The 21,574-nt window shown below is 37.9% G+C and overlaps 1 protein-coding gene, 1 long non-coding RNA gene and 1 other non-coding gene across 5 annotated transcripts; 1 reads left to right on the top strand and 2 right to left on the bottom strand.

The window, feature by feature from the left end:
• The first annotated feature begins 6,929 nt into the window (after positions 1-6,929).
• Positions 6,930-7,000, top strand: TRNAC-GCA (transfer RNA cysteine (anticodon GCA)). Its single transcript has one exon. It is a non-coding gene; the product is annotated as a tRNA-Cys (tRNA).
• A 1,735-nt stretch (positions 7,001-8,735) lies between these two features.
• Positions 8,736-20,843, bottom strand: LOC126693080 (double-stranded RNA-binding protein 4-like). Of its 3 annotated transcripts, none has more exons than XM_050388947.1 (6): positions 20,459-20,842; positions 18,866-18,997; positions 17,663-17,898; positions 17,295-17,514; positions 10,067-10,243; positions 8,736-9,240 (listed from the first exon to the last, which is right to left on the bottom strand). In XM_050388947.1, the coding sequence occupies exons 1-6, from the start codon at positions 20,781-20,783 to the stop codon at positions 9,050-9,052; spliced, it is 1,281 nt and encodes a 426-aa protein (XP_050244904.1). In that variant the 5' UTR covers positions 20,784-20,842; the 3' UTR covers positions 8,736-9,049. The 3 variants fall into 3 exon arrangements, with proteins under 3 accessions (XP_050244904.1, XP_050244903.1, XP_050244905.1); XM_050388946.1 differs by having other exon boundaries at positions 8,736-9,313; positions 20,459-20,841; XM_050388948.1 differs by lacking the exon at positions 8,736-9,240 and adding an exon at positions 9,427-9,939 and having other exon boundaries at positions 20,459-20,843.
• On the bottom strand, positions 13,115-17,288 carry LOC126693081 (uncharacterized). Its single transcript, XR_007645198.1, has 2 exons — positions 15,765-17,288; positions 13,115-13,321 (listed from the first exon to the last, which is right to left on the bottom strand). It is a non-coding gene; the product is annotated as an uncharacterized LOC126693081 (long non-coding RNA).
• Positions 20,844-21,574: the final 731 nt, after the last annotated feature.

Raw genomic sequence — 21,574 nt, 5'->3', positions numbered from 1 at the left:
CTCCATTGCAAAGCCAACCTTGATCAACTCCTGAATTGCAGCCTTCCATTGTAGAATCCTCTCAGTAGATACGGTATCAATGAAGTTATGCTCAATATCATTCATCACGCTTCCCAATAGCTTGAGGAAGTGCTCCCTTGTGGATCGGCCAAAAGGAAACCCCTACATGAAGTCCCCATGGCTATTTTATACTGCCTCCAAACGGGAAATGCACTCCTTAAGGACTCGAAAGTCATGGAAATCAACATAAGGGGACCTAGCACCCTAGAAATCCATAGGATTAAGGTTGTTGTTCTTAGGCTGGTCAAACCGGGTGAAGAAAGCAGCAACCTCACTCACTGGATCAAGAATAGTGGCAGAGCTGCTGCCAACCCCAAACTGATAAAATGGAGGCACCTTAACAAGAGTTGGACCTGGAGAGAAACATGAAATGTAACATGAGGGATGGACAAAACGAAGGAATGAATCCATAATGGAGATTAAGGAAGATATGAAAAGAAAGAAAGAAAGAAAGTATCAAGACCTGTAGGAACGACAGAAGTAGGGGCTGTGGGTGTGGCAGTGTCTGTTGTAGTCTTGGGCTCCTCGGGATTATTTATAGCTAAAGGAATGAAAACACAAGATAATCAAAGAATTGCATTGGGAAGTTATAAAAAAATGATGAGAGAAAAGAGAAGGTCTAACAAGGGCAAGAGACACATACCCATGGCCTCAGTCTCGTGCTCACCACCAGCATCCTCGTCAGAATTAGAGACCCTTTTCTTTATGACGAGCTCATCCTCAGAATCCTTGAGAACCTTCTTGGATCCCTCATTAAAAGATAAATCCACATGGGGCCCACGGGTGGCAGAACTGGGAATAGACGAGGGAGTGACCACCAAGGAAGAGCCATCCTTCACGGCCTGAGACAAAGCTGCAAAAGGATCGCTGGCTAAAATGATAGGAGGAGTAGCAGAAAAAGTGCTCCTAGTTTGAGATGCAGTTGCAGGAGTAACTCCTTTTTGAGGAGTAGGGATCTTGGTAGGAATAGAAGCAAACTCACCAACCCTCTCAGTCTGGGCACTCTTCTCAACAGGGCCAAGCTTAGGTGAAGGAATAGGGGTCTCGACAGGAGCTCCCTACGCAGTAGCAGAAGTAAAGGCCATGGCTTCAGCCACTATGTTCGCCCTATCAAAGAAACCCTCCATGGGTATGCCCATGGCAACGGAGACCTCTTCAGTTGTAGGGTGATAAACAAAAAGGGGCTTAGGGTCAGCCTGAAAACAAGAGAAAAAGAAGAAAAGAGTTTAGGATAAGTTGTGATACATGACAACCGGGGGGGGGGGGGGGGGGGGGGGAGAAACAAGGCAAATGGTGACACATGACAACGGGAATGCATGCAAAAGGAAATGATATACCTTCAACTTGGGCTTGTTAAGCAAGATGGGGTGGCTGGCAGAAGTATTCTTCTTATGCTTAGACTGCCAAGGAAAAAAAAAGGAACAAAGAGAGGGGAGATAAATAAGTATGCATGGGTTGGCCACAGGAAGGCCTCACGAATAAGAAAAAAATGAAGAAGAAGCAAGGTTAGAGATAACAAAATCTCCTCTCAGTAGTGGTAGACGAAGGTGGTAGAGATGTCTTCCTCTTATTACCTCGAGTCCTCCTGGAAGGGGGAGCATTTGTGGATGGCCGTGGAGCAGCAGGCTTGGGCTTGCCTGCAGTAGGGTGCCTACTGGAACTAGTACGAGCAGAAGGGGGAGGAGAACCCTCAAGGACTACATTACCTATGGGAGGAAGGCTGCCCTTATAGGGAACAATGTTGGAACAAGTTTCGGAAGAGTCATCACCTCTCTTGGCAGACTTAGGCTTGGCGGACTGAGACACTAAGCCCTTCTTCGCAGGCGTAGGAAGGTTCACAACCTTCAATTTCTTCTCCCAATCCGTGGGATACTCACTAGCATGCAAGTACCATCCCTTTTCCTTTGCTTGCCACTCAAATATAGCAGATCGACTTTGCTTCCTAGCATACGCCACCACAGATTTGGTGGGAAGAAGTAACTAAGGGTTGGTAGAGATGATAGCATAGAGACCATCAGGAGGAATGAGAGAAAACCCACGGCTACCCAATAATTCTTGCCTAAATGAAGTCATCACAACCTACCAATACCCATGCATCACGGCTGTGCAAATACCCTCCCTCTATGAACCTGGAATGGTGACTGCTGTAAAATGCCTGCTCTAAAACTAAAAGGCACTATGTTGCAGGAATGATCAGATAGAAGTAGCAGACTTTAGAATGGCAGAGAAATCATTGGGAATGTCTTGATTTAGCCTAAACTGCCTCCATGCTGTATTGGCAAAATAGTGCACGAACCGAACCCCCTCATCAGCAAGGTAAGGCAGCCATCCAGCATTAGTGGCTGCCTAGTATGTAATCCCCCTCTCATCAAAAGCAGTCAACGGGGTGGTGGTCCAGTAGTGTTAGCAAAAGGGCCCATGACTGAGTCAGCACATGTATAACTAGCGCCTAGATTCCTGTATGCTCCAACAAAAACCAACTTCTTTATAAAAAAACTCTACGACAGGATGCCTAAACGACTTCAACCCAACCCAGTGGTAAGCCAACGGAAAATTAGATGCAAAATGATCACAAAAATCAGTAATAACCTTCGGACACGAACGGTACTTCTCCTTAGCAAAATGGACGGACTTACACTTTGCTAAGTGCCTAGCACAACACTCTCACAGCAGATGCTGCAAGATAGTACTATGGGCCGAAGTGGTGACTATATGGCAGGAACCTGCCTGCTTCTCATCACTCTGCAAGACATCTAACTACACATACAGATGACCCAGAAATATAGGGGCAATGGCAGATTCACCTCGACAGATATCTTTATGGCTAATCGGAAATAAAGAGGTTTTACGGCATAATGAGGGTGAGAGACAAAGATGAACTTACAAATCCAAAACTCAACAAAGGCCGCACGGTGAACTACATCGGAAGCCTTAGAGAAAGACCCAACCCAATGCAACAACTTTGCGTTGCCGCTTATCCCTTTCTTTAACTCAGCCTCCACGGCCTCTTTCTCGGGAGAGAGTTCCATAGCACTTGGGTCCACATCACCAAGAATGGGCAGCAACAGTTGGTTTGCCACATCCTTCAGGGTCACTGTGATCTCGCCACAGGAAAGGAAGAAGGTATGGGTGGCAGTGCACCATCGGTGGACCAAATGGCGAAGATTGAACAAGTCCCTATAGTTAGACAGGTAGTGTGACGAAACAATGGCCTTCAACAGGCCAGCCTGTTGTAACACCGCCATGACACCCGTGTTAGACAACTCTTTATCTACCCACTTCTTCCAACCTGAAGAAGTACCCAACCCAAATTCAAAGAGAATGGGCACGGAGAGTGAAGTGTCTTGGCATATATCAAGATCAGGGATTAAAGAAGCCAAAGGGGCCCAAGATACCTTCGTGTCGCGACGGCAAATAAAGAGCCATATGCAACCTGATGGTGGAGGCAAGTAGTCACCGAGCACCGTTAGAAAATGGGTATGGGTGTCGTACCACAGATCAATGAGAGGAGCACAATTGCTGTCGAGGTTGCAACTCCCTTCTTCCTCCTCGGAGTGTTCCAATTCAGAGAGATGAGCATCTTCGCCTACGGCTTTGGTGGCAGGATTGTCGAAGGCGATTTCCTTCCCCTTACGACGGGAAGAACCCTCGCCTTTCGCCGATGTCATGGCGGGATGTTTGGTCGGAATAGGTGGGTAAAGGTGTTTGAGGAAGAAGACACAGTGAAGAAAAAGAGGAATGAAAAGGCATTTTATGCAAGTGATGTGAAGGGAATAAGTTTAAGTACTGATGACATTAACGATGACGTGAAAGGATGCAATGGGTCAGCCATCAAAATAGGCATTGTATTAATAAAGCAAAAGCTGTGTTTCAAAATAACTGCTAAACCAGGAAATTTGAAGAGACAACACTATTCATGGAAAGAAAGAAAATGAAGCGGGGCCCACTGTTTGAAAAAACCCGCGAAAAAAAAAGAGAAGAAGAAGGAGAAAAGACTTTTTATTCGAATATGAATCGTAGGAGCATTTCATATGCTCAAGGGGCTAAATTTTGATGCCTACTTTGGCAAGAAGGTCCAATAACAAGAAGAAGCCCAACAATAGAAGGGAATAAGGAAGAAGAATAAGCAAAGTGAGGAAAAAAACCATTAAACCTGAATTGTAGGAATAATGGTCCACGAGCCTATGGAATAGTAAAACGGCCCCAAAGAAAGCAAACGGGCCCAAGGGAGCCCAAAGAAGGAGGTAGTAAGCCCATTAGAATTATAAGAAATGGAAAGTAAACAAAAATGTGTCGGAGGAGCCCAAAGAAAGGAATTAGTAAGTGAGATTGGTGTAAAAGCCAAAAAACCCCAAAAGTAAAGGATACGACAATTGGGCCAGAGAAGCCCAAAAGATGTAGCAAAAACCCATGGGAATGTAAGAATGGAATGGGCCAAGGATGCCCAAAGGAATAAAGCGGGTCGAGAATGCCTAAATGAATGAAATGGGTCAAGGAAGCCCAAGATGGTATGAGGATTAACCCAGCAGAAACACTGGGCAACTTGAATTGAATAAGAGAAAGGTGCATGGCAGGCCCAAAAGAGGCCCAGCAAGCACAAGTTAAGTGGTAACACAGCAGAAGCAATGAAATGGTGTGGCAGGAACGTTAGTCGACCCATAAACCAGAAGAAAAGAGAGACAAGGGCTGAACTAAAGGAAGAAGGGCCTATACCCAAGCAAGACCCAGCCCAAAGAAGAAACGAGGTGCAAAAATGAAGATCCAGTGACTTATCCACACCACAAGAGATTAAGAATGAGCAGCAAAACGTGCAACAAAGACCAGAAAAACCCCCAGACAATGGCAAACACATGGACAACAAACAGGCCATGGACTCATATGAAAGTAGAGCACGCACAAGGCTCAGGCACCACCCATTTGTACCCAGCCAATACAGGGGCGATGGGCCATGGGTCAGAGGTAAGAGAGGGTGTGGTCTGGTGGTAGGGAGAAGGGGGAAGTCTATTCTAGGATTCCCGCTCAAGCTCTTTTGGGGGAAATGTTCTGTTGAGATGACATACCACCCAAAAGAGGGAAAAATGAGCTGGAATAACTAGGTGTATGCCATAAGAGTTAGTAAGAGAGAATACCCAACCCTTTTCCGGATGAGAATGCCATGGAGAGCAAGAAAACAAAACAAAACTCTTTTGTCTGGGAATGGAATGTGGTACGACTAGCACAGAGTAATGGTGATGGCTGGGTACCCGACAGACCAGTGGGTGGTCTGGAAAGGACACCCATACCAGGCCAAAAGTAGTTGAGGGGTAAAACAGTAAAACTCATCATGGCAGGTTGTATAAAAAGGCTTTAGCTGTGCACAGTGAACGACAGCAACAAGAGGAGAAAGAACAATGAGAGGCAAGCAGAGAGCAAGGAAAAACAAGTGAGAAAAATAGCAAGAAAGAAAACAACGGAAAATAAGGAAGAAAAGAGGGAATATAGGAATAAGAAAGAAAATGGAAAGTATAGAAAAATAGAGAGGATAAAAAGTGAAGTGAGGAAGCAAGAATGTGATAGGGGCATGCACCAATAGGCTACTCCCTTCTCTCCCTCTCAACAGCCTACTCTCTAGCAAGATTAAAAGGATTCGAGGATAAGCCATTTAGGCCCATTCTTTCAAAGTGGGCAATTTTTATGGCAGGATTTCCCTGTGAGATTGCCCACATTGAAGAGTGGTTCCCTTTCGGGACTTAAATCTCTTGAAGAACCAAGCACGGCAAACTAACCACTCCTTTTTTATTTATTGATCAAGCATTAACATTACTCCTTTTTCTTTTATTATTGTCATTTACTATTTCTGACGTACTCATATCACTGTGTTTTTCTTACTAAGGAAGTGGTTTAATCATTGTCTTTGGTTGGCAGCAAATATATTCTTCTTATTTTATTATATCATGCCCTCCTGCTATAACATTTTTGTGATAGCATCTTTTGTCGTGGGCACGTGACCAAGATCTCAGCAAAGGGGTCCTAGCTTGCACACAAGCTGGCTTGAGATGAGTTTTGGGCCACAATGTGGCAGGAAGCATTCCAACCCAGAAGTACAGGAAGTCCCACCACAACACTCAAATGTTATGTTTTCTCTTAGATCTAGAATTATTCTTTCAACCAAAATCCATAAATCTATTTGAAAAGGCAAGTTTTAAGATTTAGAGATTAATCAGATAGAAAAGTAGATCTAAGAGATAGAAAATCAGATCTATGATTTATGCATGAAAAAAAATATTTTTATAAATAGAAAAATATCAGATCTATTTTTATTATAAATAAAAGTATTTTTTAAGAAGAAAATACTAGATTTGGATTTATACTATGCAACGAAAACATATTTATTAATAAAATTGTTAATTTGGAATTATTTTGTGAAAGAACATTTTTTTTTTATTAAGAAAATATCAGATATGGCTTTTTTATAACCAAAAAAAAAAAAAAAACTTATAAGAAAAAAAAATCAGATCTGGTTTTTGTTTAAGGAAGCGAAGAATTTAATACATTAAAATATTAGATCTAGTTTTTGACAATAAAGAGATGGGTTTTAGAAGAGAAAATATATGGTTTAAAAAAAAAATGAAGAATTTAATACATGGAAAAACTTTTTTTAATACATAAGATATTTGATCTAAATGTATAATATGCACAAAAAATAAAAAAGATATAAAAATACTGGATCTAGATATATTATATATGGAAAAACATTTTTAACATGGATGATTTAACATTTTTAAAATAATAGATATATGAATGATTTAAAGGGGAGTAATGCTATACTTACAAGTTATTTTACAACATTTTTTACAAACTGTTTTTCATATATTTTTTTGTACCGTTTTGGCGACATGGCCGAGCGGTAAGGCGGGGGATTGCAAATCCTTTTTCCCCAGTTCAAATCTGGGTGTCGCCTAATCAACAAAAAAAAATTGGCGTACCTTATTATATTTTGCTGATATAACTTAACAAACTTTTCCAGCAGAAGTAAGGGGGGGATGTGGCCAGGTTTTTATTGGTTTTAATCTAAACCCACCATTACATCACTTTTGTATCTCTAGCATTACTCTTAAAAAAGTAACCCTAGATCTAAGATTAAATCTTACAAATATTGATTCTAAAGCATGGGAGACAATAGATCTAATAATTCATCATGTGAGCTATTCAAATCAAACAATAAAAACATGTGAGAAATTCAAATCTAGCAATTAAAAACATGTTATATACCTGCCATATAGTGATGAAAGCAAAGGGGATCCTCTTAGAAATGTGAGAGATCTTGAAAATAAAATCAACTATTAGATTAATGAAATCAGTAGTGAAGTTATAATCTCTCTATTGTCTAAGAGGAATGTACTAATAAATGAGAAAAAATTGAAGAGAGTTTACAAAAATTTGATCTAGTGAAGATTAGAATTCTTGTACAGTTTCAAGAATCTCTAAAAAATTAGGGGAATAATGTGTGCCTCCTTTACTTTTTAAGGTGTAAGTGGTTTCAAAAATAAGCTAAGATAACTTAAAGAGTCTATCATTACGTAGTAGGTAAGCCTTAAGATTTGGATGAAGAAATGACCCCCCCCCCCCCCCAAAAAAAAGGCAACAGAGGAAAATTTGTCGATTGTGCCAAACTGGCACTTCGGTTGGGGCTCATTGCAATCATTTATAAATCTAAGATCCACTACTATCTCAACGTGGGACTCAGCACATGCTCGCACAACACATACTCAAACAATCCAAACCACACAATTTAGGTATCACACATCTTATATAGTTACGAAGACCGAAAGTTCCTAGGTTAAATGGTAAAGTTGTTCTAGAAAACATTTCCTTTTAGTTAATATCCCTAAATGTATTTCATTTAGAGCTTCCCTTGTTAAACAATCAAGTGAATATAGAAAATCAAGTTTTAGATTGACCTTGTTAGATATTTTAGAGATTCTAAATACCCCCAACTTCCTTTGAGCTCTCGTTGTGAGACAACTAGTTTGGACTAGAATCATCTTAAAAAAATTCCATTGTATTTTTTATTTTTATTTTTATTTATTTATTTTAAATTTGCTAAGCACAAACTCCATTGTATTACGGTTAAGAGAGTCCAAACATTGTTAACATTCTTTCACCATCCACCTAGGTTAAACTCTGGTCACAAAATTTGATTTCTTCTTTTATATTAGCATTCGCTTATTCAAAGCCTGCTAATGACGTACATTTTATAGACACCCCATTTTGCAACTATGTTTTAACCTCACTTCAGGAGAAAAATCATTGTTTCATAACCTAAGAAAAAAATTGTAATTTTACTATTGGATTTTCAGATGCTTAATTAAAAATAAATCTAGAAGTCCTAACTTCTAACTCCTAACTCCTAACAATAAAAATGACATATTATGAGCTTAAATAGGACTAGTGAGAATTAAACATCCACGGTTGACATGCATTCTAATGATTAGTATGATTAAGGTCGATCATGTACAATTATGATTGGTTCCTTCAAGGATTAAATTTAATTAATTATGTGATAGAATCTAATTGGATTAAAAAAAAAACCATTACAAGGATGCATATACCAGATAATTGAGGGTGCCTGCCTGCAACTAAAATTTGTTTAAGTTCTAAGCAGCCTGTTGGGAAAGGAGGGGAGGGGACGATAGTGCCATTTCAAATTGATTGCTCAATATTACCGTGTCTCCAAGGGAGTATCAATCCAACAATTAGCAGTTACTGCATTCTCACTAAAGACAGCAATGCATGTAGAGGATTATTCCAGTTGCTAATGCCATCTTTAATGGCAAGTTGAAAATATCAATGTAGGATGGTCAAATCAAATGTTTATAATTGTCGCATGTACAATTGTGAGCTCATAAATATCACTAAACGAAACTGGTCAGCCTGCTGTCTCAATTAGGGGAGAATGCAACCCATTTATCATCACTCTTGGGCAATATAGTGTAGCCCTTAGGAACTGTCATGTTTGGCAGGTGCGGGTGAACAAATATCCTTTTACAGGATGAGATAATTGTTTCAGCTGGCGGCACAAGACTTGAGTCCATAACCAAATTAGTTGAAGAATGTGAAGATGGGCCATTTTCAGACTTGCAAGGGGTAGAGACGAATGTATCTGGGGCATAGCCATATGAAGCGTCCACTGAAGAACCTCTGTTACATGTTATAATGGTATCAGGTCCTGAAGATAGAATGGAGGGCTGATTAAGGCTGACTTCGGTACTCACTGTAATCAGGTCCAAATGAGAAGGCTCTTAGAGACATAAATACCATTAATGTCTTACACGTCAGTGCCAACATGGAAATCATTTACCTACCAATCTGAGAAAGATACATGCAACTCTAATGAACTTTGCCCACAAATGCACACATATATAGCTTGAAAAAATCTATAGTTGTAATGAGTCCACATTTCAATCTGGCAGTCTTTTATTTATGCAAATTATGTCATAGATTTGGTGAGAATTTGAGAATATTTAAACCTTCAAATACTCCAATTAATGTCCTTTTAGATCTAGTTATGTGTAAGAGGAAGTTAGTGCTACAAAAGGCAATTGCATGCATATAAGAAGCATAAACAAATGGCTAAAACACCATTTATACACCCTCTAAGTTTGCCCCTTTCATTAACATCTATTAGAAGCTTGCAGTTAACCCACTCGAAATTGGACAGAAAAATAGAAAAACAAAGTCATTCTTAAGTGGGTAAACGGTGAAAATGTGGCTGCCAATAGCATGAGGGACACATTCTAATAGTCAAGTGTGCAGCTTGTAAAGTTTGAAAGCCAATGGACCGATTTAGAAGTGACCCCAAACTTAAAGTGCATTTTAGCCTAAACAAAAAGTATGAACCTGGCAAGTGAAAAAAGGGGGAAAATTATAAAAATCAAAAACCAAATCTTAAGCAGAGAATGATGGTCTAACAAAATAGCAATATGGATTTCAAAAATAAAATGCTAAGGCCTTTGTGAAACCTCACCTCTGTCCTTCCCAGCTTGCCTTTCAGCAATGGTACATAGGTTCAAATTCATGGTAGCTCCAACAAGCTGTTGCAGATCAGCAGTGACATTTCGTTGCAAGCTAGAAGATGAGATCTCAGGAGTTTCTTTTCCTTTGTGCGCAGGAGATACAATCAAGGGGCCCTGACCTGACTTACCTGAGAGGAAGGCACAATGTTTTAAAAAGTACTATTATTGACCATATTCCTGCAAATGCAACGTTGCATGGTTGTACCTAATGCACCACTTCCATTTTTATTTCTTTTCCCCTTGTTTTTCTATAATATGGTTATGCTTAGAATGTCCCTCTAAAAGGTGAAATTAGAGCATACACTCTAGGATTATTTATTTATATTTTGATAAATAGAGCATACACTCTAGGATTAATTTGCCAAAGGATGTTTGTTTATGAAAATTGAAACTCTTGGGAACTGTTTCCGATGGCATTTGTCGCATGCTTGTGATAGGCCTAACTTGTAGTTGGAATGGCTGCCCCTAGCCAAGTATTCGTACAACACCAATTACCACATTGCCACAAAAAAGATTTCATCGTGAAGGTGGCCTACTAATTGAAATTACAATTCTTGAATTCATCCTACATTCAATGTGTCATGCCTCAAGCCGAAGCTTAAAAACAATGTTACTCCCTCCACAATCCTACCTGCTCTTGTTCAAGAAGTTGAGTTTGTCCCCAAGCCCAATAAGGTCAACACTGGAGTAAGAAGTTGTGAAACCAAACCATCACCGATGAACTTGTTAAGTGGAAAGGCCTTCATGATGATGAAGCACCTTGAGAGAACCTCCAGCAGATGCAGCAGAAGGTCCCTCACCTTAGGGCAAGTTGCTCTAAAAGAAGGGGGGGGGGGGGGGGGGGATTCTTAGTAGCAAAACTGGAACAGATCCAGAATCACTAAACCAAAGCTCTGAACAACACTTTAGTACAGAAAGTTTTTCCCCATTTGACACTTCAAGGCTGCAGATTGGCACTTCCTGGACCAAAGTGCCGATCAGCCCTGGACACTCCTATTGATTCCAAATTAGCACAGCAGTCTCTGAAGATTAATGACACATGTTGGCAAGCTGGGAACTCAAGTTGGAATTCCAGAATAGGGTTATCTCATGTAACAAGGCAAATTAGTATAGTTAATTAGAGTAGTTAGTTGTAGCCTATGCATGGATAATTAGCACATGCAGGATTAAATAGATCAGTTGGGAGCTCATTCAACACATGTTAAATATGGGAATAACCATCTTTAACATGTGCTAAATAGTGTTGGTAAAAGCGTGCTTAAGCGCAAAGCCCCAAGGCTCCAACACTTTAACATGTGCTAAACACCGAATTTTTTTTTTTGCTGAGAACCAAAACTGAATTAAAACTATAGGATCTTGACATTATTAATATAAACCATTGATTTGGCATATTTTTAGTGTAAATTATCCCCAAAAAAATAATAATTTTGAGAACCCACAACTCCCCAGTTCTTCTCTATTTATTTTTTTTCTCCTTGAAACAGTAACCCGCAAAGCTTCTTCTTCTATTTTTTCCCTTTTGAATATTTGCTTGGTACCAATTACCATATCGCTATGTCCTGATATTCTTAGCTCATTCATGAAAAAAGTATGACATAATATATATGTGTCGTAATTGTTTGGTTACTTTAATAGTTGATGTTGAACTTACCACACATCTTATATACTTATAGTCATTAGGTGATTAAATTATTAACTAATATTAGTGATTATTTATGGGGCATTATGGCTATCAGAGATTTAACAAAGGATATTACATGGAAGTACTCATATCTAGTTCATCCAAAAAAAATTAAAATGACTTGACTAGCATTTTTTGTGTTAAAATTGCAAAAGTAGGGCTTATCTAAATGTTATATGATTTATATGAAATGTTTTATTTCAATTTATATGATAATTTGATTGCTGTATTTCTCATTAATAATTATTTTAAAATTTATTAAATTATTTTTTTAAAATGTGCACTGCACTTCAATCAGAGGCGCGCTTGTGCTTTGCACCTAGGCTCCAAGAGACCTTTGCGCTTAAGTGCACCCCACGCTTTTACCAACACTGGTGTTAAATGAACAACCAATAGGAATTGAAGTCCATGTATAAGACACCAACTGTAAAACCCTAAGCTCATTAATTGAATAGTGATGCATTTTGTTAAATATGGGAATAACCATCTTTAACATGTGCTAAATGAAGAACCGATAGGAATTGAAGAAGTCCATGTATAAGACACCAATTGTAAGACCCATTAATTGGATAGCGATGCATTTTCTTCATCACACTCTTTTTCTTTTTTTTCTTTTTTTTTTGGATAAGTAAATAATGATTCATTCAAATAAAAATGAAAGATACAAAAATCCTTTGGTACACAGGCAGTGTTGATGTAGGACAACCAGAACAAAACTGAAACAACAATAAAATAAAAGGATATGACCTACGAGTCAGCACCTAGGCCTGGCTTGAAGTCAGCACCAAGCGGGGAAACCACTAAGAGTCAGCACCTAGGGTAGACCTGGAGTCAGTACTAGACCAAAAGAGACCAAACGGCCATTTTTTTTTTTTTTTAATAAGTAAGAAAGATGTATATTCAAGAAGCTACCTCATGAAAAACATAAGGCAAAACAAAGAGTACAGAGAAAGAAACCAACAGATTGAAAAAAAACAAGAAAACAAATGGAAACCAACAAAGAACTAATTACAAAGGAGAGAACTAAAGAACAAAGGGAGAGAATCACTAGAGGTGAGTCCCCAAGCCTTAGACCAATCAAAAAGAGAACCACTAAAATAAGCGAGCAACTGGTCATCGGATTTGTCCCTGTCCTCAAAAGTTCGCCAATTTTGCTTCCTCCAAATACACCACATTAGGAACAACGGAGCTAAATTCCAAATGCTAGAAGAGTGCTTTCCAAACCAATTCCACCACCAAAAAGCGTATTTGCAACCAATCTTGGCAAGGCCCAAGAAATCCCAAAAGATCTAAAAACCAAGCTCCACAACTGATAAGCTTTTTCACAATGGAATAGCAAATGATTCACTATCTTCCAAAAGATCTAAAATCCCATTTTTTTTTATTCATCAAAATATCAACTATCTCCTCAAGAAGTACAATAGGTTGCTTATAAAGGATTGCTAAATCCTAGTTCTAATGCCTTATTACAAAAATAACCTTGCTTCCAAATTAAAATACTAATAGCCTAATAAACTACTAGGACCTAAAACATAAAAATACAATTGACTTGCAAACATATATAATACTAAATAATAATCTTCTTGCCCTACATCATTCTACTTTGGTTGGAGAAAACTCGACCTCGAGTTTTAAAGCATTGAAGGAGCAGAATGTTGACAAGTAACACTTGCTTCAAGTCTAGAATCACCTTAGGGAGCATAGAGAAAAGAAAAACTTTGAATTCCACCACATCAAACTCATTTGGAATAACAAAATCAATGTGTGGAATCAGTATAATCTCATCTTGAACCTTATGAACCATAGGAAACAATGTAGTTTTAACCTCTTCGACTTCACCAAGATGTAGATCTTTAAGCACTATGGAGGGTTGATTAGAAACACATTCAACTACTTCAACTTTCACATCATGTGCACCCTCAAGCTTGCTAGGTAGTTTTTGAGTGGGTGCCATTATCTTTTCTAACTGGGCATTAATCCTAGTGATTATTTGCTCCCCCCAATTTCCAGAATTAGGTGAAACATTCTGCTTTCCTTTCTTACACTAGCAAAAGTAAACTGAGAAGATCCAAGGAAATGTCTTCACTTTCATCTATGACCAGATTCATAATTGTTTCTATGGCTGAAAGTACAGTAGGTGGATGGTTGGACCTAATTATCTTCAAGAAACTTTGAAACATCTCAACAACCAATGCATCACACTTAAGATCCAGCTTCACCAAGCATAACTTGACCTTTGCAATGGTATCAAGAATTGAAACCACCTTCTTATAAGAGCGAGTAGACACATGAGACATTTTCAAATGCTGCCAAAATCAATTGAAATATTTCTTTCCTTTGCTCATCCTTATATGGGGCATCTGGTGCTGTTATCCTTGTAATCTCAATAATGCAAGATAAAATTGAAACCTTCACATCCATTTCAGCATGTCGCAAAAGTTTATTAGTGATTAGTGCATTCATTGAGGGTAAAAGTGCATCTCGCATTGATTTGGATGGTTCTTGCTCCACATGCTAACAAATTTTCAACTTTATCAAAAAGAGTGAGGAGATCATCAATGAAGGAAGGAGGGTTAAGGAGTGTATTCCTAGCCTCCTTAATCTCCTTCTCAAATTCTCTATCAAAGGCAGTCATTTTCAGCTCAGACTTGGAGTCACAAAACACCGATATGGAAAATTTCTGCGAAGTTGAACACTTGATGTGCATGAGTTGGGCTTTTGGGTTTAATGGGTTAATATGACTACTTATATGTTTTTTAAATTGAGCTAGGGAGGGTTTTGCAGTTGATGGGTACAGGATTGGGCTATTTGGTTAATTGGTTTTGATTTTTTTTTTTTTTTTTTTTTTGAGGGGGGTGGGGGGGGGAGGGGGCTAGTGGCGGGCACTCACTTAAAGGCTTGGGTTTAAAAATGACTTGGGTTGGTTGGTTTTAATTGGACTAGGTCAGGGAATACTAAAAAAAAAAAAGGCTTCCTAATTGGATGTGTTGAAAGCAAGAGAGGAGAACTTGATTAACAAATGGGTTGGATTAGGAAATGGTCTGGGTTATAAAAGTGGGTTGGGCCAGCTTGATGGTTTAAAAAAAAAAAAATAAATAAAAAGAGAATGGGTTTAGACAAGGCTAGTGGGTTGCCTCTTGAGATTGGATCGATGGAGGCTGATGAGATTGCAGCAGCGTGACATTGGGAAATCATGGCGGCGTGGAACAGAGGAGATGGTGAGGACCAGTTGAAGCAGCGGCTCACGGAGGTGGTGATGGTGGCATGCGTAGCAACTATCGTGAAAGGATTCGACCAAATCTGAACGTGGTTGCTTGTTGGTGGTAGTGTGGCACGATTGCAGCACTCTTATTTCTCTTCTCTTTGTCTTTGTGGTCGCAAGGGATTTGGAGACTTGATTGTGGGTTTTTGGATTGGAGTCTTTGGTTGGCTTGAATATCTGGTCTTCTGATGGATAGCACAACTATAGGACAACTTTTTGGTACTAAGTAGGGAAATGACAAAAGATAACTTTCTAGTGGAAGAAGACACGGCAGTGATGGTTATTTTTTTTTTGGGGTGATTTTTCTAGTTCTGGATTGACCGCGGGATGCTTCAGACAAATCAATGTTTGCTCTGATACCAAATATGACGCAGGACAACCAGAACAAAACTGAAACAACAATAAAATAAAGGGATATGACCTAGGAGTCAGCACCTAGGCTAGGCTTGGAGTCAGCACCAAGCAGGAAAACCACTAGGAGTCAGCACCTAGAGTAGACTTGGAGTCAGCATCAGACCAAAAGAGACCAAATGACCACTTTTTTTATTCATCAAAATATCAATTATCTCCTCAAGGAGTACAATAGGTTGCTTATAAAGGATTGCTAAACCCTAGTTCTAATTGCCTAAGAAACCCTAATTGCCATATTACAAAAATAAGCTTGCTTCCAAATTAAAATACTAATAGCCTAACAAACTACTAGGACCTAAAACATAAAAATACAATTGACTTGCAAACATAAATAATACTAAATAATAATCTTTTTGCGTCTCCCACATCAAGTGTACTAAGGGGAAATAAAAAATCAATGAAAATGAATGGACACTTAAGGCAGCCATCCAATCACACATGGTGCGTAAAACATGAAATTTAAGCTCCCCGTCCAATCATGAAGGTATTTTCTTCATTTTTCTCTTAAACTCCCTCTGCCTCTCTCTCTCTCTCTCTCTCACACACACACACACACACACACACACACAAACACGCACACACACATGTACTAAGGGGAAATAAAAAAATCAATGAAAATGAATGGCTACTTAAGGCAGCCATCCAGTCACACATGACATGGTACATAAAACATGAAATTTGAGCTCCCTGTCCAATCACAAAGGTATTTTCTTCATTTCTCTCTTAAACTCTCTCTCTCTCTCTAACACACACACAATTTTTCAACACTCTCATATCCTAATCCCATTCTCTAAGACATCCCACAGAAATACTTGGCACACTCATCCATTCCCAACCCTAGGCTAGTTTCGTCATCAACCCTATTTCTCTAACACTCAAAAACTTAACCCTGAACACCACCTTGATCCTTTCAGTATCCACACATAGATTCTATGTGAGATTGCCAAGGTCTACTTTTGGGCCTTTGGTGTGGGCTTTAGCTTTTTCATTGAGTGGGGGGACCAAACTAAGGTATCAAAAGATGATCAATATAAATTTGGAAAAGATGAAGATGACTATCATCAACGTTCAAGAGGGTAAAAATAAAAAAGAAACTTCTGCATGCAACTTCTGTACCTCATTAAAGACCTAGGCAAAGATAGGTCTCTCATTATCTCAAAAAAGAAGTTCCAATTGTGGTTTAAGGACAGGCTTCCTTATGAGATTTCAGTATATAAACCTGAGAAATTATGCCAATGAGAACTAACTCAAATGGCACCAACTTCCCTTGTAAGAACAAGATCGAGGGTAGGGTCATAGGTTTAAACCATACCCGTGTATGTGTAACTTACCAATAAATAAAATAAATAAATGAACCCAAGAAATTATCCACATTAATGACATCTTACCATTTTTTTGGTCATACAGAAACCAACAATAACTAGGTATTATACCCTACAAAGATGAGTATTACTTTTTTAACAATGTGCATTAAATAAATATCCACTGAGTGGCTTTATACTCGTAAATTTTATGAGGTGCTTACTAAAAGAGGTCCATGGTTAAAATAATAATTACACATTATGCAATTACCTTCTAAAGACACTCTTCCATTTTATAAATCAACAACCAAGTGTGAATCTACCTGGTGCTATAGAAGAATTACATGTCCTAAGATTTAAGTTTATAAGAGGAACTACTCCATGTCAATTTGATATCTATGTGTCTCTGATGTTCATATAGGATGCAACATCTATGTTTAAACAGAAGCATTAGAAGGAAAAAGGTTTACTTAAGGTTAACACCAATCCTGAAACTAATAGTGTTGAAAGAAAAATACACTTACGCTCTTTCAGAGTAGTGTAAGCAATCTTTGCTGCATTCATCTCCGCCTTCTTTTTGGTCCTTTCTTCATGTCCTTTAAAAACCTCCCCTTCTATCTCCACAGTCGAAACAAAAATTGGTACATGAACTTCACCAAATCTATTTGTATTATAAACTGGTAGAGAAAACCCTTCTTTTTGAACCAACTCTTGTAGAAGGTTTTTGTAGAGACCAGAATTATCCTGAAAAATTGAAAAACCAAGATTAAAAAATGTGGAAAGAATAACACAGACACAACCCACAGAGAGAGCAAATAGAGATGCACTAGAATAATTAATTCCTAAGAATACAAGAAGTTATATAAATGGCCACAGGAAACAAAAGACTAGCCTCTTTAGCTCCATCTGGCACCAATGATGTCAAAGCGATTTTTGCAGCTGCATGTTCAGCATCCTTTGATGTGGTAAAGAATTCTGGGCTCTCATAGGTCTGTCCATCAACTGTGACCTTACACCTAAAGTGACTAGCATGAGGAGGGCCTTCACATTTACAAGAGTACACAGGAAGAAGGAGATTTCTCTTTTGAGCAAAGTTTTGCAGCTGGTTCTTGTAAAAATGCTGCATATCTATGACTCATGAAAAAAATTGAAAATTGTAAGTCCTGACAATAACATGCCGTGAAACCAAGAATAACATGTCCAAAACATAAGATCAATGTAAGAAAAAATCAATTTAAAAAAAGACTGAGGGTGTGTTTGAATATCACTTATTTTACTGAAAACTGAAAATTGAAAACTGAAAACACTGTAACAAAATAATTTTTAAATGTGTGAATAATGCTGTGGGACCTATTTTTAATGAAAGTTTTGCTGAAAAAAGAGGTATGTGAGTCCCGTGAACAGTGCATAGGACCCACTGGAAAAGCATAAAAGCCATAAAAATGCGCTTCTCAAAAAAAAAAAAAAAAAAAAACGCAAACGCAGATGCAGGCATTGGCCTTTTCATCAGTATCCAAACAGGTACTGACGGGGTTCCAGCCAAGTACACAAGTGTCAAGGAGTAGACAACAGAGGAACAACTTAGAAAAAGAAGAAATATAATGCCATTGAGCTACACCTCAACTGACACTTCCTGCTCCAAAAATAATGGGATGGAGAACATTTAAGACCCATTGGGTGTGTGCATAATTTACCAATAAAAAAAAAAAAAAACACAGGGAATCAGTAGAGAAGTGGAGGAACTAGCAATCTAGGCAAACAAAGGGCACAAAAAAGTTGCATTGATGTCACACAAGGATCACTCCACCCCTTCAAATATTCCATTCCATTATAAGTTCCAACATACAGGTAAAGAATCCTATAAAGCATGTGAATCCATCAGGTATTACGCAATCTGCCACTTAACTGCACGCATTGAAACTTAGTATCTAGAAAAACCCAAGCCAGCCCAAATAATGAGAGAACAAGATTGAGCAACACAAAAATAAATAATATAGTGGCTCCGTATAAGCTCTGCACATGATACACAAGGAACTGGTTTCTGTAACCATGGTATCTCTGGTTGGATCTGAAGCACTGAAATATTTCGCCTTACCTCTAAAATCATTGTTCACATGTAAGGTGGTTCCAATGACCTGAGGAGTTTGATATATTTCTTGCGTCTTTGGTTGCATTGCCTGCCTGGTGGCAGATACAATATCCAAATCAGTACTTCCATTAGTAGAACCTGCAGCAATAATGAGAACCTGATATGAAAGCAACGTGAATTATTCAAGTATGTGCATTGTAAGTTTGGATCTTGGAGGTAGACATAGCATAACAAATTATTTCCATTAAATAAATAGATAAACGAGGTCTAACACAGGTAAGAATGAAATTCTAGTCCAATGACTTTTAGATCAATTAAAGAGTTGGATGCAAAGAAATTGTATGAAAACGGTCAAATAAGCAGATGCATATTGGTATACATAATTTGTTATCAGAACTCTAGGACTTGGAAAAAAATGAAATCAACGTATTCCAGATGATACTATGAAGAACTTGCACAAAAAAGATAAATGGGTAATAAATTAAAGATGCTATTAACGGAAAAACTAACTTTGATCTTTCCGTAAGAATGTCCCACCTAACCAAGGTCTTAAATATAGCCAAATTTACAATATCTTAGTCAATAATGAATATTAGAAGACTCCAATAGTCCAACGAACCGTGTCACTAGTTTCTTATTTTCAAAAACTATCAGTAAAAAATATTGGAATGTAATCAACATCATAATTCTTTTGTCTCATTGAAGTATTAGTACAAAAAATTTCAACATTTACTCAGGAAACTTCCAGCATTCTAATACAGTAATATTTATACCTAAGAAATATTTAATTGTCATTTTTTTTTGGATATTTTTGCTCTCTCATATTAGCCTCAATATGGGATGTGACGGTTCACATTAGGTGATGAAGTTCTCATTCATGTGAGCCAGTAATGTTTCTACAAATTTCAAAACTAAGCTAACTCACTAACAGATAATCATAAGATCGAAAGTAGAAGGAAAAAAAAATTGAGCCACTATTACTTATATATAGCCTTTATCAACAAATTTAGAGTCATTAACAATAAGGGTTTGCAGTCCTCCATGGATAACTCTCTCCCTCGAGCATAGAGATTGCCTTCCAAATTTCAGTACCATGACCACTGTTCTCGGCATTGACCATCGAACCCATAAACAAACAAACAAACAAACAAACCAGGTTTGCAGGCAATAGCACAATATAAGTTGTATCAACATCAACATGACATGAATGGTTACATTAATTGATGTTTTGTACTTAAACTAAACTAACAGGATTAATTTTGAGCAAAATACTGAGCTTATGAACATTCATAAAAGTATTAAATAAATGTCATGGCAAGCTTCATATGTTATACCCATATGCTTAGGAATTGATGAGATATATAATATTGATATGTTCATCAATATATATTTGAGAGTAGAAATCTCCAAATTTGTCCAGAATAAAGCACTAGTTCTCTATATGGGTTTTTTTTTTTAATTATAAATTTTTAATGGGTGGGTTCTTAAAAGCAGTAAATTTAAATGGGGTTTTGTGATTTTTGCTTAAAAATGAAAGATTTAAGTTTTATTTCAAAGAAGTTAATGTTGAAATTAATGTTTAATAATAAATATAGTTACCTGAGAATGAGGAAGAGGAGGGAAGTGAAGGCTGTGGAAAAGAAGCAAAAGAAGAATTGGAGCGAATAGTAATGGAAGGAGGTGGTGGTGGTGGAGGTTGAGTAAAGTGGAGGAAAGCGACTCTAGCGGCGTCGTTTTGGGCCGCTTTGGAAGACTTACAAGGGTTAGAAGAATGAAAGGTTTGAGGAGGAGAATTAGAATTAATAATGACAGTGGCAGTGGCGGTGAAGCGGGGGTTGTGGTCTGGGCCGTCCTTTGTACTCACGTACTCCGGTAAACTCCATGATTTCTGCTGGCACAGCTCTTGCAGCTTCGACTTGTACATTTCTCTCTCTCTCTCTCCTATGCTTTTGCTTTTGCAATTACAGCCAGGGTAATTCAATTCAAAATCAAAATCAAAATCAATGAATGAATTTTATGTATGTTCACGGGTGGATGGGCTTAACTCTATCACATTATTTTTTTATTGGGCTTTAATTTCCTGAGGCCCTACCACGCCACACCACCCCATCCTATCATAATTATTCTTCCTCTTAATGAACTTGTGAGAATTTGTTGCTATTTTTTAGACACATCATTTTTCAATATATATTTATATTTTTTTAATAACTAAATCACTTTTCAAGTTATTTATTTCGTAAAATATGACAGTTATGAAATTTTGTTCACTTTGTTTAAAATGTTGTGTTTTTGTGAATATATAATATAATATGTGTAGGGTGAGTTATCTTACTTTAATTAAAAGTAAAAGACAACGAAATAATAAAAATCATTGTGCAATGTGAGTGCAATTCGAGAAATCAAAGAACGAGTAGGTTATGGCTAAAGTGCAAGCAAAATTTAGATAAAATAATCAATTTGAGTACTTTTTAAAGTTCTTTAACACTCACCTGTAGAATTTCTTACGTTGGAGGAGGTTGCAATTGTCATAGAATAAAAGGCAAAAGTCAAAAGAGTATAAAAGAGTTTTTTTTTTTGACATCTTTAAAGCTTCTATATTCTCTTATAGAAGTCCAAGAGGAGATAAAGAGTAGGTTTAGAACTTAAGTCATAAAAACACGAAAAGTACCTTGGCTTACCTTCTCTTGTGGGGAGAAATAAATGGAATACTTTCAA

The sequence above is a fragment of the Quercus robur genome, chromosome 7 (genome assembly GCF_932294415.1).
Source record: "Quercus robur chromosome 7, dhQueRobu3.1, whole genome shotgun sequence".
Classification (NCBI taxonomy): domain Eukaryota; kingdom Viridiplantae; phylum Streptophyta; class Magnoliopsida; order Fagales; family Fagaceae; genus Quercus; species Quercus robur.
This window is presented reverse-complemented; position numbering and strand designations above follow the sequence as displayed.

Excerpts from the sequence above, each read along its gene's own strand:
- LOC126693080 (XM_050388946.1), bottom strand. The coding sequence starts at position 20,783 with ATGTACAAGTCGAAGCTGCAAGAGCTGTGCCAGCAGAAATCATGGAGT. Across the intron at positions 18,998-20,458 it reads CTCCTCTTCCTCATTCTCAG|GTTCTACTAATGGAAGTACT; the intron begins GTAACTATATTT and ends TTATTGCTGCAG. Across the intron at positions 9,314-10,066 it reads GCAAGCTGGGAAGGACAGAG|TGAGTACCGAAGTCAGCCTT; the intron begins GTGAGGTTTCAC and ends ACCTGATTACAG.